Consider the following 16054-nt stretch of genomic DNA (forward strand, 5'->3'; position numbering starts at 1 on the left):
TGTTTAATTTTTTGAGGAGCCACCATACCATTTTCCATAGCAGCTGAACCATTTTACATTCCCACTAGCAGTGCACAAGGGTTGCAATTTCTCCACATCCTCATCAACACTTATTTTTTGTTTTTTGATGATCATCATTCTAATGGGCATGAAGTGATATCTCATTGCAGTTTTTTTTAATTTTTAAAAATTTTAAATTTTATATTGGAGTATAGTTGATTAGCAATGTTGTGTTAGTTTCAGGTGTACAACAAAGTGATTCTCATTGCAGTTTTGATTTGCATTTCCCAAATAATTAGTGATATTCAGCATCTTTTCACGTATTTATTGATAGACTCCAAAATTTGACGTAAGCAGCTGGAAGAAGGGGGTTGCTATGGAGCGAGATGGGAAATAATGTGGGAAGAGCAGGTTTTGAAGGAAAAATCCCCAGAATTAAATTTGAGGTGCATGTCAGATAGAGGAGATATTGGTAAGCAACAGGACATGAATCTGACATTCAGGTGACAGGTCCAGCCTGGACACATACATTTGACAGTCATTAGCAAAAAAAAAAAAAGCATACATAAAATCGTGAAATTGAATGAGATCCCAAGAAAGTGTTTGTAGAGATGTGAAAGTCTGAGGCCCAAGTTCTGAGGCCCTCCTATCTGAAGGATGAGAGATGAGGAAGAACTAGCCAATCAGATGAGAAGGAGTGGTCAGTGGTCAGTAGGAGGGAAGCCAAGTGAAGACAAAGTTTCGAGGAGAAGGAAGTGATTTCTTATTTCAAATGCTGCTGAAAATTTAAACAGATAGATTGAGAATTTTCTGTTGCTTTAGCAACTTGGAGGTCATTAGTGAAACAGTGACTTGTTTTGGTGGATTAGTGAGGTTGAAAGCCTGACTGGAGAGGGTCCAGGAGAGAAGTGGAGGTGAGGAATTAGTGACAATGGGTATAAACAAAGTATTTGAGGAGTTTGCTATAAAGACATGCAGAAAAGTGGGGGATGTGGGATCAAAAGAAAGATTTTGGTTAATGATAAAAATTATAATACACTTATATGTTGATGGGAGTGATCCATTAATGATGACGCAGGAAGGAAGGGAGAGAATTACTGGAGCAATGTGATCCTTCCCTGTGACCCTTGTGCCTTTCTCTAGAAGATTTCTAGCAAAGCACCTCAAATACCACTAAATGTACTAATTGGCTTACTTGTCTCTCTCTCTCTTTTCATGTGTTAGTCAGGTTTTCTTGCGATAATGCTTTTTAACAAACAACCCTAAAAATCTCAGCAGCCTACAAGAGCAGTGCTTTATCTCCTGCTTAGGTTGGCTGCTGTACAGATGCTCTCTGCTGGGCTTGGCTGAGCCAAGCTAACTCCAGCCTTTGTGTTGGGGTCCAGCCTGTTCCACGTGTCTCTCATTTTGGAACCCATGTCTACCCTAAATGTACTCTTCTAGAAGCAGAGCAAGCCAAAACACGTAAACACACTTAAAACCTCTGTTTGTAACAAGTTCACTCTCATTCCATTGGCCAAAGCAAGTCACAGGCAAGCCCAAAAGGAAAGAAACGTAAATGCTGTCCACAGACTGGAAGGGCTATAGCAAGGAAGGAAAAAGAAAAAAAAAAAGGAAAAACAGGACAATCTACCACATTCTGCTAACCTATAAGCCCCTCAAGAGAATGATCTTATTTGTTCTGTTTTTCTAGTGCCTAGCACCATGCCGAGCGTGTAGTAGATGCTATAAAAATATTGAATGAAAGAATATCACCAGGTTTTTTCTAAACAAGCTAATTGTTCTATTTCTTTTAATTTTTGGATCCAAAAGGATTTGGGTTGCAATCCCAGCATCTGCACTTTTTAACATTATTTTATTTATTTTATTATTTATTTTTATCATGTCTTTCGGCAATAATAGTAAAAATAATAGCAGTCAGAATTTCTCGAGTGTTTACTCTGTGCTAGGAATGCTGCTAAGGGTTTTAGGTTCTGTATGTCATTTTAATCTCCAAACAAATCTATGAGGTAGGCATTGATCTCCCCATGTTACAGATGAGGTGACAGAATCAGAGAAGTTCAATAACTCCCTCAAGCTAGAGAGAGGTGGAGCTACAATGTGAACCCAGGTCCAGCAGGATCCAAAGCCTCCTTTTAAGCACCATGCTCTATCATTCCTAGATGTTAAATTAACCCCACCCAACGTAAAGCAGGAAGAAGCATGAGAATGTCCACTTTGTAAAATTGTTAGATTTATTGACAAATAATATGTATATCACCTGGCCCAGAGAAGGTTATACTCTGGGCACTCAATAAATATTATTTCCTGTTTTCCTTTTCCATTTCACTTCTGACTCCTGCTGCCAGACTTGATGGAAACTTTCCTTACGATCTGATGCTCAGAAACCATTCATTATAGCTCTGTTAAACCTACAATACTCAACCTCTAAGACCTTAACAGGCCCGCTGCAGAAATTTTCTCTGAACTCACACCATTAGCAGTGAATTTCTAAAACCCTTGGGAAGACATTGCAACTTGCTTAGTATTTCTCTTGACTCCTGAATTATTCATGTCCCTTGATGGATTCTGAAGTTGGCCTCCTCCTGAGGGAGAAGATTCACAAATAAGGCTTGGGCCAGTCACTTTGAAGTTTCAGTTGAGTAGGTGGTGACTGAAAGACATCAAGCAGGTGGCAGGGGAAAGGTTGCCAAGTGACCTGCGAGTCATCAGGCCCAGGAGAAGGGTGGGTATGCTCAAAATCTGCTCAACAATTTCAGACTCTGAGGGTGGGGTAGGGTGGGGAGGTAGAGCAGATTGTGTCTCCAAAAAACAAGGGACGTTCCTTTTTGAGGGCATAGTGTGAGAAAAGAGAAGGAAAAAAGCATTTAATAAGTACCTACTATGTGCCAACAGCTAAAAGATGTAATCCTATTTGATCCTCAAAAAAAACCAGGTCTGGGTTATCTCTCTTTTACAGGCAAGAAACTGAGGCTTTAAGAAGTGAAATAACTTAAGCAATTTTTAAAAGATCAGAATTGAGAAGTATATGTATCAAACAGAACTAGTTTGTCTGTGAATGACAGAAAACCCAGTGCAATCCTGTTGGAATCACTGCAGGGCTGGCATGGTCTTCCACTGTGTCAGAGACCCCGGCTCCTCTTATCTTATTGTTCTGCCAACCTTAGCCTGTGGCATCCCCTTCATGGTTCAAGATGAACACTCGAAAATAGAAGATTCATCTCGGAAGAAATAATGACACATCTGCTTATATCCAACTAGGCAAAACTTGGTCACTTAGCTGCTCCAAGTTAGAAGGGAGGCTGAGGAATGTGGCAGTGTGCCCACAGACAAGTTAAGGTTCTATTTCTAAGGACAAAGGAGAGAAACAGATATTGGGTCCACCAGCAATCTCTGTTACCAGGAAGTTAAATCTAGGTCTCTCTCACTCCAGAGGACCCCTACTCCACCAGTTCTACTATACTGCCTTCCCTAAGAGGAGTGCCATTGCCACAGAAATCTCCATCAGGCTTAAAGTGCCCTATGGACAACCATAATAGGAACAGCCAGGTCCCATAGGTGCTTACGGTGAGCCAGGCATTATGTGATATGCCATATAGCACTGTCTCATTTAATCCTTCAGTAACCTCACAAAGCAGGAACTTTATTCTCCCCATTGTACAAATGGGGAGACTGAGGCCCAGTGAGATTATATGGCATGCCCAAGGTCAAACAGAGAGCAGATAGCACCTGGATCCATATGTTGTATGGCATCCATACAATGGCAAAGAGGATCTGCACGCAGGCAGTGTAGGCTCCAAAGCCTAGTCTTTTACTTGTTATGCTTGTCTGTTTCATGTGTGTGTGCTCCCACTTCAGGGCCTCTACTCCTGCAAGTCTCTCTTCTGGAATCCTATTCGTTCAATCTCTTGCCACCCCTTACAAAGTTCTCCTTCAGTCTAACAGGAAACACACTGAGAGTCTGGATCAGGCCAGCCATTGTGCTAAGTGCTTGGGGAACTAAAGAATATATCAGCTGAGGTCCCTATGCTTATGAAGCTCACATTTTACTTTGACATCCAGCATCTAAATGTCCATACTATGATATGAAAGGGCCATAACAACCAAGTGGTTCACAGTGCACTGGAGGACAGATAAATGGGATAAGTTTCTATTATCTGGAGGGAGCTAAAGGACACTTTACACAGGAGGTGAAATTCCTTATGCTTTCCCCCAATTGTTCCAAGTAAAACTCATTTATCTTGAGTTATACCATTTCTTCTGTTTCTTTTCCTTTCTACTAAATCTTCTTATCTGCCTTTCTCTAGTGCCCTCCACGTTACTGTGATCCTGTTTGCCCATCTAGTCATCTGCCTACTCTATCCCTATTCCCTTCACCAGTGGTTTTGGGGAAGAATGGCACACGTTCTTGATCTCTGCTTCCCCACCCTCCATTCTCTCTTTAACCACACCAGTCTGCTTCTGCCCCCAATACTATACCAAGAATGACCAAATGCTCTGGCTTTTTCCCAGCCTGCAGTTAAAAGTCCAAGTCCTTTTCTCTGGACAGAAGGTAATATTCATTATGTAGTTATTCGGTATCTGGTGTCTCTATGCAATATCTCATGTAGCCCTCAATGTAGCCTTAGGAGGTTGGTGCTATTGTTAATCCGATTTTACTGTTAGGAAACTGAGCTCCAGATGGGTTGAATCACCTGACCCAGGTCACCAGCTAGGAGACAGTGAAGCTAGGACTTCAGCTGAGTTTGGCTGGTTCTGGAGTCCAAACCCTTAATCATTACTCCTTCAAAAAAAACAGGACAGGGGCTTCCCTGGTGGCGTAGTGGTTGAGAGTCCACCTGCCGATGCAGGGGACACAGGTTCGTGGCCCGGTCTGGGAAGATCCCACATGCCGCGGAGCGGCTGGGCCCGTGAGCCATGGCCGCTGGGCCTGCATGTCCGGGGCCTGTGCTCCGCAACGGGAGAGGCCACAACAGTGAGAGGCCCGCATACCGCAAAAAAAACCAAACCAAAACAAAACAAAAAAACAGGAGATAACTATGCTAGGAGAGTAGCAGTGGGCCAACATTTAGGGTCATAGCCCTGAGAAACATGGTAGAAAATTGAATTAGCCCTTGTGGAAAAAAAGAATAGGGAATTCCTACGACAACTCAATTAAATAGTATCTGCGTGGAGAGCACAGATGAGGTTGGAAATCTTAAGTACCAGTTAGTATTATTTGACAAGAGCTGAGGTGGGTGGGTTGATCTGGTGTTCATAATATGAAGGATGTGAGGCTAAAGATGAGGTGGGCAGGTGATTTGAAGATGTCAATAAGAAGGTAGTTGACATGATTGGTTGTGGCTTTAAAGGAGAGAAGTTAAGGTAAAAAGAGACTATTGGGCTAGGGGAAGAAGGAGGGCAAGCTCAGAGATCAAGGTTTTGAGAATGAGGAAGTGGAGAGAGTGGAAAAAGGTGACGCTGACTTGAGAATAGGCAAGATGACCCAACAGAGTAGTGCTAGGAGTGCCCTTGCCACGGGCACAGTTGTGAACATTCACACACGTCTCCATGTTGTTCAGGGAAATGAGTTTGATGCTTTTGAACTGAAGAATTCTAATACAAATTCTTCATATCAGTTTTATGATGCAAAATGGCATCTCTCCCCACCTATGGCTGGGAGAGGAGACACCTCTTTCATCTCTTTCCTAAGATTCTATATTAACTGTGAAGATGAGTTTTTTAAGACCAAGCTCTGGAATTTCATTTGTTGCATTCATAAGCAAAAATTGGACCTCAAGATTACCAACAGGAATGGAAAAAAAGAGTAAGGAAAATTTTATTTAATAACACCAAAGTAAACATATTGATGATCTTCCACAGAGAAACAACTTAATGTCTATCAGCAGGTAATGGAGAAATAATTCATAGCACATCCATATGATGTGGCATAGGAAGCAGCCAAAAATAAAAATGAGGAATCTCTTTATATACAGAAATGGCATAATCTCCAAGATATCTATGAAATAAAAAAAAAGCATGGTGCATATGAATGTATATGTGTATAAAAAAGGATGGTGACTAAAATATGATATGAATAATAACGTATCATACTTTCCCGGTTATGCCTACATACCCTTGGAGTAACCTTCTAAGGAGGGTCAGGAGATGGTGGGTCTGGCACCTCTAGAAACCCTAAAGTTCTGTAACCAGATCTCAGCCTAAGAGAACAGTTTGGGCAAGTCTTTGGTGGGGATTGTTTGGGGACTTTAATTGCAAGACACCACGAATAAAAGTGTACATGCCAAAGTGCCTTGAGGCTTGAGCCCAGTGTGAGACCCTCTCTGCTACCTCCAGCCTGAAATCTGATCTTGTGTTAATTCAAGGATGTGCCCATGGGGAGCATTTTCACAGACAACACAGACTCACGAGTGAATGCTGGAAAAAGCTGAAGTCCTTTACACCCTGATCCAGGCGACATGGTTCTCACTCAAATGGGTACAATGCTTGGGTTCTTTCTTCAGTAAGTGCTTTAGTGGCATCAGAATATACTGGATCTCCAATGAAGTTTTCTGTTGTACAGGTATAGTGAATGTAGGAACTGCAGTTCTCAAGATCACCACCACCATCACTCATTTATTTTATCCTCAACGGAATAACCAATGCCAAATTTCATGGAATAAACCTTACAAGGATGTTTTGTTCTTCACCGTAAGAAAACCCCATTTATGTTAAGATTTGATCTGGCACAGCTTGACTCCACTGAAAATAAAAGTCAATCTTTTTTTATCAGTTGGGGTGTCAGGTTGCAGAAAAGTTAATATAGCACACCTGAGACTGCTTATCTTAGAATGGTCTGCTTGCAAAATTGACCCTTGGCTGGCATCTGGGAACGTGGATTCCCAGAGGGTTCCCATCACCCACACGAATAAGAATATCTCAGCAGGCCTTAACTGTTTGTGCAAACAATGTGATTTATGTGAGCACTTACTTTCCTTCTGGGAGTCTGGAATTTTGGTAATGCCGAGAAGAAGTTGTCTACCCGACTAGCCCCCAGTAAAAACCTTGCTAAGTCTTCAATGAGCTCCTTTGGTAGGCAGTATTTCACATGTGTTGTCACACCCCCTTGCTGGGGAAAATAAGCAAGTCCTGTGTGACTCCACTTGTGGAGGACTCTTGCAAGCTTTCACCTTGTTTCCTCCAGACTCCCCGCTGACCTCCACCACTGCCAAGCTCGTTTTCCGCTTGCTGATTTTGCTTTGTATCCTTTCTCTATAATTAATCATAGCCATGAGGATGACTGTATGCTGAGTCCTGTGAGTTCTCCCAGGGTGATCATAGCTGTTGTAACAAATAAATGTCAAGACTTCAGAGGCTCAACACAATAGTTTATTTCTTGTTCGTGTAGAGATCAAGGCCAGTGCTCCTGGTGGGCAGGTGGCCTTCTACTCAGTCACTGAGGACCCAGGCACCTTCTATCTTTCACTCCACAATAAGTTTGCAGTTGGAAAAAGAGACGGGAAAGGACATGCCACCTTCTTAACCCTCCCCTTAACCCTAACCCCAGCGTTGGCCCTGAGATGACGCACATCCACCTCTGGCCACATTCCATTGGCAATCACTAGTCATATGGTCCCATCTAGATGCAAGGGGACTAGGAAATGTGGTCTCTGCTTGGTGGCTGTTCCTCTGCAGCAACTCTGTGGAAAGAAAGCATGAATCTTTGATGACCAGCAACAGTACCGTAATAGATACTTATTACAAACCTGTTGTGTGCTCAACTTCATACCAAGTGCTATGATACAACACAAAGAAGTCATATTGTTCTTACCCACATGAAAGATGACATGTAAAAGGAAACGGGTCACCCCCAAGGATGAGGAGACAAGGCTCCCTTTTTCTGGGAAGTCGTCTTTTCTACTAGACCCTGCCTCTGTGTTTCCCTAGTAAGTGGCGCTGATCCCCCTCATAGCACTTAGTGCGTTGAAACTGACCATATTCTTGTCAGACTCTCCTGACGAATTATAATATTTTTGAGGTTGCAATGTCAGTTGCCTTATTTTATTTATTTATTTATTTATTTTTGCGGTACGCGGGCCTCTCACTGTTGCGGCCACTCCCGTTGCAGAGCACAGGCTCCGGACGCGCAGGCTCAGAGGCCATGGCTCACGGGCCCAGCCACTCCGCAGCATGTGGGATCTTCCCGGACCGGGGCACGAACCCGTGTCCCCTGCCTCGGCAGGCGGACTCTCAACCACTGCGCCACCAGGGAAGCCCTCAGTTGCCTTATTGATCAGCACATATTCCTAGTGCTCAGCACAGAACATGGTACATCTGAGATATTCAGTAAATGCGTAAATGAATGAATGTTCAAGTGGGACGGTGAGATACAGTGCAGTACCATGCTGTGAGCACAGGTTATTCAAATCTTCTTATCCCTTGTGACCTTGAAAAAGTTGCTTAATTTCTCTGAACCTCAATGTTTTACTCTTAGCATGGGGAGAAAAATACCAATTTAGCAGGGCTGCCATGAGGATTCTCTGAGATTCTGAATGTGTATTCAGCACCTAGCCCTGCAGTTATGGAGAACAGTTTTTCACCATGTAGTACGATGTTAGCTGTGGGTTTTTCATAGATGCCCTTTATTGGGTTGAGGGAGTTCCCTTCTCTTTCTAGTTTGGTCAGTGTTTTTGTTATGAAGAGGTATTGGATTTTGTCAAATGGTTTTCCTGTGTCTGTTGAAACAATCTTGTGGGTTTTGTCCTTTATGTTATTCACGTGGTGTGTCACATTGATTTTTTTTTCTTTACTATTTTCGGTTTTCTGTTTATTCTCTTTTTGTTTTTAATTGAGGCATAGTTGCTTTACAATGTTGTGTTAGTTTCTGCTGTACAGTGAAGTGAATCAGCTATATGTATACCTATATCCCCTCCCTCTTGGACTCCCTCCTTCTCTGCCCGCCCCCCGCCCCCATCCCACCCATCTAGGTCGTCAGAGAGCACAGAGCTGAGCTCCTTGTGCTATACGGCAGGTTCCCACTAGCTAACTATTTTACACATAGTAGTGTATATATGTTAATCCCATTCTAAGATGTTAAATCAACTTTGCACTCTTGGGATAAATCCCACTTGGTCATGGTGTGTAATCCTTTTTTTACATTGCTGGATTCTATTTTCTAGTGTTTTGTTGTATTTTGTTTTGGTTTGGTTTTGAGGGGCTCTTTTTGCGTCCCAGATTGTTTCAGACCCTGCACTGGATTCCCATGGTGCTTCCCAGAGGTCCCAATGGAACGCCTTACCGGTTTCTCCTGGGGACAGTTTCTAATAAATCAATTCCACTCAAATCCTCTTCTCAGGTTCAGCTCATGGGGATCAGCCTACGTCACCGCCAGGGTTACGGCCCTCTCTGGTCACGTGGCCCCTCAATGACACCCACGCCCCTCCCACTAACCCGGCTCTGCGAATTCTCCCGCAGGTGATCTATACCCTCAACACCCGCCAGGAGGAGGCCGAGGCGGGCGTGGAGGCGCTGCGTCAGGCCCACCAGGAGGAGCTGCGGAAGGCGGTGGCCGAGACGGAGGCCAGGCTCCTGCAGGCGCAGGGCCGCGCGGGCGAGGAGGCCCTGAGGCAGCGCGTCCAGGCCCTGGAGAGCGCCCTGGAGCTGCAGAAGCGGCTGACGCAGGAGGCGCTGGCCCGGTCGGCCGCGTGCAGGCTGGAGACCCAGGAGAGGGAACTGAGGGTGGAGGCCGAGCACGCCGAGCGGGTGCTCACCCTCTCCAAGGAGATGCTGGAGCTCAAGGCCGACTACGAGAAGAGGCTCCGGCACCTGAGCGGCCACGAGGCGCCCCGGTGGGGCCGGCTCGCCCAGGAGGGTCCCGAGCCCCAGGCCGAGCCGGGCTGCGGCCCCGAAATGCGGGAGGTCCTGCTGGAAGTGGAGCGGCTGCGAGCGGAGAACCAGCAGCTGAGCAAGGACTATGCTCGGAAGGCTGAGGAGCTGCAGGCCACGTACGAGCGGGAGAATGAGGCCGTCCGGCAGGCCATGCAGCAGTCGGTGAGCGAAGCCCTGTGGCAGTGGCAGGAGAAGGAGACCGACCTCCGGAAGAACTTCCAGGCGCAGGAGGCGGCCCTGCAGGCCCAGGTCCGGAAGCTAGAAGGGGATCTGGAGCACAGAGGCCGCAAGATAAGTGACCTGAAGAAGTACGCCCAGAAGCTGAAGGACCGCATTCAGGTAAAGCAGGAACTCTTCCTACCTTCCAAATGGGAAACTAAGCATGGCCCCTAGTGTCGAACACCTACGGTGTGTCACGCACTGCGCGAAGCCCTTGACTTCCGCCAGAGCGAGCATTATTACCTCCATGGAGTTCAGCTACATTCATTCAGCAAGTAGGTATGAAACACCTACTATGTGCTAGGCCGGGGCTGTGGGCAGGAGACACACGGTGAGCCGGCCTTGATCCCTGTCCTCTGAGAGCTGAGAGACTTAGAATTTAGAGATGAGAAGATAAAACTAAAATTGAGAAGCTTAAGGATGGGCCTAGCTGGGCACACAGCTACAAAGTGTTTGAACTCAATTCAGCCTAATTCTAAAGCCCCCACTCACTCCATAACAACTTGCTCTCCTAACATCCTTGGGGCTTTGTATTTGTGGAAAGCCAGACCATTGACAAGTCAGTTACATGAGGCCCACAGACTCACAGAGCCCCATCTCTAAAAGTAACAGCAGCTAGTATCCTTCATACTCCCTGAGCATTTTTTTTCTGTCCCAGACACTTTATCTCATTTGATCCTCACTACAGAAAGGTTAAATAACTTGCCAAAAGTCACACAGCCAATCAGAGGATGAGTAGGGATTTGATGAACCCTGAGCCACTGAATTCCAGAGATTAAAGGCATATGCTGTGCACTTACCCACTTTTCAGATCTGATGTACACAGGATGTCTCGACACAGAACTGTAACAAGAGAAATGAGACCCTTTCTGTCTGTTTAGGACCTGGATGTGCAGCTCAAGGAGGCTCGACAGGAGAATTCAGAGTTGAAAAGCACTGCAGAAAAACTTGGGGAGAAGCTGGCTGTTGCCAAAGACAGGCTAATGTTGCAGGAGTGTCATGTGACACAGAAAAGCGGTGAGATGCCCGGAACAATTTCCTTACACAGCAAAGGTTGGCCTGACGCTGCTTGCAGCCTTGAGACTGTTGAGGGAGCAGAGTGGAGGGCAGGGCTATTTGATCTGACCTGTCTGGTGGGCAAGTCCAATCCATGCAGGTCACAAGTGAGCCGACATCCAGAGCTGCCGCAGGTCAGGTATTTAAAAGGCATGATGCAAAAGGATGTCTGGCCCCCCAGAAAGTTCTCCACCAGATCCACCATAGTGCCTGAATTTCTCTGGCTTTTCCCCAGACTTAGACAACGCTTTATACTCTAACATCATTCACACAGTGATGTTATTGGGTGTCCCCAATAATTTTGTGAGTTAGGTATTGTCAGTATCCCATGTCACAGATGAAGACATGAGGCTGAGAAAGTTACGTGGCTAGCTCAAGGCCAGCCAGCTACCTGGTGATAGAGGTGGTGTCTGAGTCTCAGATTATCTGACTCCAAAGTGCTTTCCACTGAGCTCCCTCATCAGAAAGTTCTTGAATATGTACAGTGTCATCAGCTTGACACTGGCAGATATAACAAAGGCACAAAACATAGGCTCTGCCTCTAGGGAGTTTATGGGACTGCTACTTTACAGCCCACAGCATGCTTTGCTATCATGGGTGTGGCCCAGGCAGCAGTGAGGTGTCTGGGAAAGAAGAAATCACCTAGGGCTGGAAAGAAAGAGTTGGAACCAGAGGGTGTGGAGGGTTTACAGCAGTGGTCTCAGAAGTAGGGCATATGGGAAGAAACTGAGCAATTCTAACTATATTTATTTTTTGTCTTATACTTGAAATCTCTTTATTTAAATCCTTTGAATGTACATATATCCAGGAACGTCCTCAATTTTTTTTAACCTGTGGAAAGCACAATCAAAAAAAATGTGAAGATGACTAGTTTAAGAAGGGAGAGCCGGACAACTGTTTGAACTCAAGATGCTACTTGGGCAAAGGTGACCATCACCACTTGGACCATGCTTGAGGCCAGAAGGCCATGGAGCAGGGATTACATAGGGGAGTCAAGGGCAAAATAGTTGAATAGCAGAATGGTGACCCAACTGCAGAGGCCTCAGGCATGAGGCCAAGGCCAAGGGCATTCCCAATGATGTTGACACTGTACTTGCAGATGACATGAAGACAGAGAGGGTTTCAGAGAATAAAGTCCTAGGGAAAGAGAATGATTTGGAAGTCTGCAGTCTCCATCCTCAGCAGGATCAGAACTTTCCCAAGGAGTGTCCGTGCATGAAAGGAGGCACAGATACACAGGTACTGTCTGACCCAGCCCTGGTGATGGAGCAGTCACAGGGGGACTCTGCTGGAATGAGCTTCAGATGGAGGCCCGCCCCAAACCATGACAGGTCCACTTGGAAGCAACAGGTCCCATAGTTTCAGGGGTGCATGCATGGGTGTGAAGTTCCAGCCAACGTCCTGCCAGCTGCATGTCATTGCATGTCAAGCTAGGAGACTGAGAATGTAGCAGAATTCTCCCAACTCCTTATCATTAGCTCCTGGGAAACTGGAAGCTTGCTTAAGATTCCTGCTATATGTTCCCAGTCAAAACAAACAAAACATTTTTTAGAAACTGCTACAGTATGGGCTGGAATATCTGATCCTATGACAATAGATACACTACTCCAAAAAGCCCTTTTCCGATGGCAGATAAAGTGAAGTCTCTTACAGATATCAAACGTGATTTTATAAACTTTATTGTACCTTGTGATACATGCTTTGAAATCAGTAATCAACATTGTAGAAGTTACACAAAAGAGAAATGGTGATCTCCTCCTCTCCCCACCCTGGCAGTTTTACAAGCCCTTTTTCTTTTTGTAGACCAAGAAAGAGGCATGTATTGAGACAGAATATATGAAGCAAAAATATGAAGACCTTCGTAAAATCAAAGATCAGACAGAAGAGGAGAAGAAACATCTCAAAGACCAACTGGTGAAGCGCCTAGAAGACTTGGTGAAGAAGCACATGGTGGAAATCCAATTAGTTCGCTCATCAGTGGAAGCTGAGAGGCAGAGGCTACAGAAGGTGAGATCCCCTTTCAGAGATACGTTCCGTTTGTTTTTCCTTGCCTCTACCTCCCTCCTTTCCTCTTTTGTTTCTTCTTTCCTTCCTCAAGCATTTACTGAGCTCCTGTTGTATATAGATCTCAGCTAGTTCTCTGATCAGAGGGAGTTCAGAGTCTTCAGGAGGAGACAGGGCACCCCAGGGCTGTGAGACAATAGGGCCTAGAGTTGTTGACATGGGGTGGAATTGCGTCATATGAGTGTTTAACGTAGGGAAATTCAAATCCTCTAATCTGCAAAAACAGAGAGAAATAACATGAAGTGAACACGCAGGCCTGGCAGACTGCCTGGATTCAAATCCCAGCTCTGCTACCCTCTAGCTCTGTGACCACAGAAAGTTATTTAACCTGGACTCCTCACAGGGAAACTCTGCGGGGGCCCCAAGTTACTCATTTATAAAACAGATGGTGATAATAGCACCTCACAGAATAGCTGCGAGGATTGCATGAGGTAATCCATGTGTGAAAAAACGAAGCACATCATAGCGCCTGGGGCGTAAGAGGCACTAGGTAGATGAAGGTAATTAATTAACCAGTGGGAGAGAAGTTTCTCAGCCTTTGAGTACTGTTCCAACTTCCCACCAAAGGGGGCGTTTTCTGCTGAGAGGGAATGCAAAGCATCATCGCTCATGTTTGCTGAGGAAAGCAAATAACATATGTATATGAATGCTTTAGGAAAAGAGTGAAGTATGTCAGTATTATTGTGAGCATAGGTGGTGCTTTAATTATTATGAGAAGGCTTCTTTCTAATCTAAGTACTTGCATTATCACTATGAGTTTTCACTGAAAGATAATCATATATCACCGAGGAATGCAATGTGTGGTGGTGAAGAGTAGTAGATACTCAATAAATATGTGTTGGATAAATAAATGAACTTAAGAAAGTCTAGTCCTGGGTCCAAGTCCTGACTCTTTCACTGGCTTTACTACCACAGACAGGTCACTTAATCTTTCTGAAACCTGATTTTGAGAATAAGGATAAATACTTTGGGGGCTTGTTATGTGAATTAAATATGGTGTTTTTTTAATTAATTAATTTATTTATTTACTTTTTGGCTTCTTTGGGTCTTCATTGCTGCACGCGGGCTTTCTCTAGTTGCAGCGAGCAGGGGCTACTCTTCATTGTGGTGCACAGGCCTCTCATTGCGGTAGCTTCTCTTGTTGCGGAGCACGGGCTCTAGGCGCGTGGGCTTCAGTAGTCGTGGCCCGCAGGCTCTAGAGTGCAGGCTCAGAAATTGTGGCACATGGGATTAGTTGCTCTGTGGCATGTGGGATCTTCCTGGACCAGGGCTCGAACCCATGTCCCCTGCATTGGCTGGAGGATTCTTAACCACTGTGCCACCAGGGAAGCTCCTAAATATGGTTTTATATATAAACTCTTATCTCAGTGTACAACATGTAGCAAAAGTTTGGTAAACTTGTGATTAGTTACCATGTGCATTAGATGACATCATGTGTGATAATATTATTTAGTGTCCACTGTACTTTATAAAGCACTTTATTCTTATGAACACATTTAATCCTCCCAACAGGATTACAAAATGAGTGTTCATATCCCCGTTTCACAGATGAGAAAACTGAGGCTCAAAGTTGTTATGTATCCACTCACACAGACTGTAAGTGGTGCAGCTACATTAAAACCTGGCGGCCTGACTCCAGAGGCCGTGGTTTCCCATCCCTGCGCAGAGCGGGAAGCAGCTGTATTGAAAGCACTTTCCTCCCCATGAGCAGTGACTGGTTGCACAAATCCAATCCTCACTGGAGGAAAGCTGAACCCGTTTTCCATCGTGAGCCACAATCAGTGGGAGGGACAGTAGCTCTCCCAGAGCTACAGGTTGCCCTGGTAACCTGTCAGCCAATCCTGACTCTGAGTGTAGAAATCCCACTTCAGCTTTAATCAGGGGCATGGATCCATTTGGGAAATGAATCATGTAGAAATAAATTGCATTTCCTCCTGGTTTTTTATTTTCTTTTTAAAAATTATGGTCATTTCTACAAACTGAGGATATAAGTTATATAAATTAGGCCATGCAGACTACAGGAAGGTAAAAACTTGAAGAGATCCCAGATCTGGTGTTTGTGGACTAAATATAGATACCAGTTTCCCCTCTAGAGTTAAGAGCACACTTTTCCTTTGGGCCCTTGAGTATAAGTATGTTGTGTATCCTGAATGCTACCTTAACCTGGAAAAGACACCACAGGAGATGGGCTGGAGTTCACCCAAACAGTTTATCTTCCTTTCCTGTCTGTAGGATTAGATGATATTACAACTTAATCTTCACAGACAGAGCAGAGTACGTGTCCTATAATTAGCACTTGCCCATGTTGATTCCTAGAAGAGTGTGGAAGGATTTATTGAGTCCTCACTGAGCTGTTCTAGACACTGCTACGTTCTACACCTCATTTGTATCACTTAGAATTCTGGGTGGCAAGCATCACAAACCCACGCTGGGCGGTTTAGGTAAGAAAGGAACTTAGTAAAGGGTAATGAAAAGCTTTCTGGAAAACTAGGGAACTGGGGTTGGCAAGCTACTCAGTGATGAAGACACCCTTGCTGCCACGTCTGAGCCCAGACCTTCTGTTTACACAGCTGACATCACCAACACTGGGCCCTGGATGTTGCCTGCAGAACTGCACTGTCCAATATGGTAGCCTCTTGACACATGTGGTTATTTACATTTAAATCAATTACAATTAAATAATATTTTAAATTCAGTTCCTCAGTGGAACTAGCCACATTTCAAGTGCTCAATTGCCATATGTGGCTAGTGGCTCCCAGATTGGATAGCACAGTGTTGAGGGATTTCTACACATTAGCTACATTATATTTTAGAACATTTCTATCATCATGGAAAGTTCCGTCAGTCA

General features: G+C 44.7%; 1 protein-coding gene across 1 annotated transcript in view; it reads left to right on the forward strand.

Moving 5' to 3' along the window:
* FAM184B (family with sequence similarity 184 member B) overlaps positions 1-16054 on the forward strand; it is a 120812-nt gene that overhangs the window by 36539 nt on the left and 68219 nt on the right. The window contains exons 2-5 of the mRNA XM_060103848.1: positions 9454-10206; positions 10968-11103; positions 12242-12381; positions 12946-13149. Of these exons, the coding sequence (XP_059959831.1) occupies positions 9454-10206; positions 10968-11103; positions 12242-12381; positions 12946-13149 (1233 nt within the window). The remainder of the gene's footprint in view (positions 1-9453; positions 10207-10967; positions 11104-12241; positions 12382-12945; positions 13150-16054) is intronic.

The sequence above is a fragment of the Mesoplodon densirostris genome, chromosome 1 (genome assembly GCF_025265405.1).
Source record: "Mesoplodon densirostris isolate mMesDen1 chromosome 1, mMesDen1 primary haplotype, whole genome shotgun sequence".
Classification (NCBI taxonomy): domain Eukaryota; kingdom Metazoa; phylum Chordata; class Mammalia; order Artiodactyla; family Ziphiidae; genus Mesoplodon; species Mesoplodon densirostris.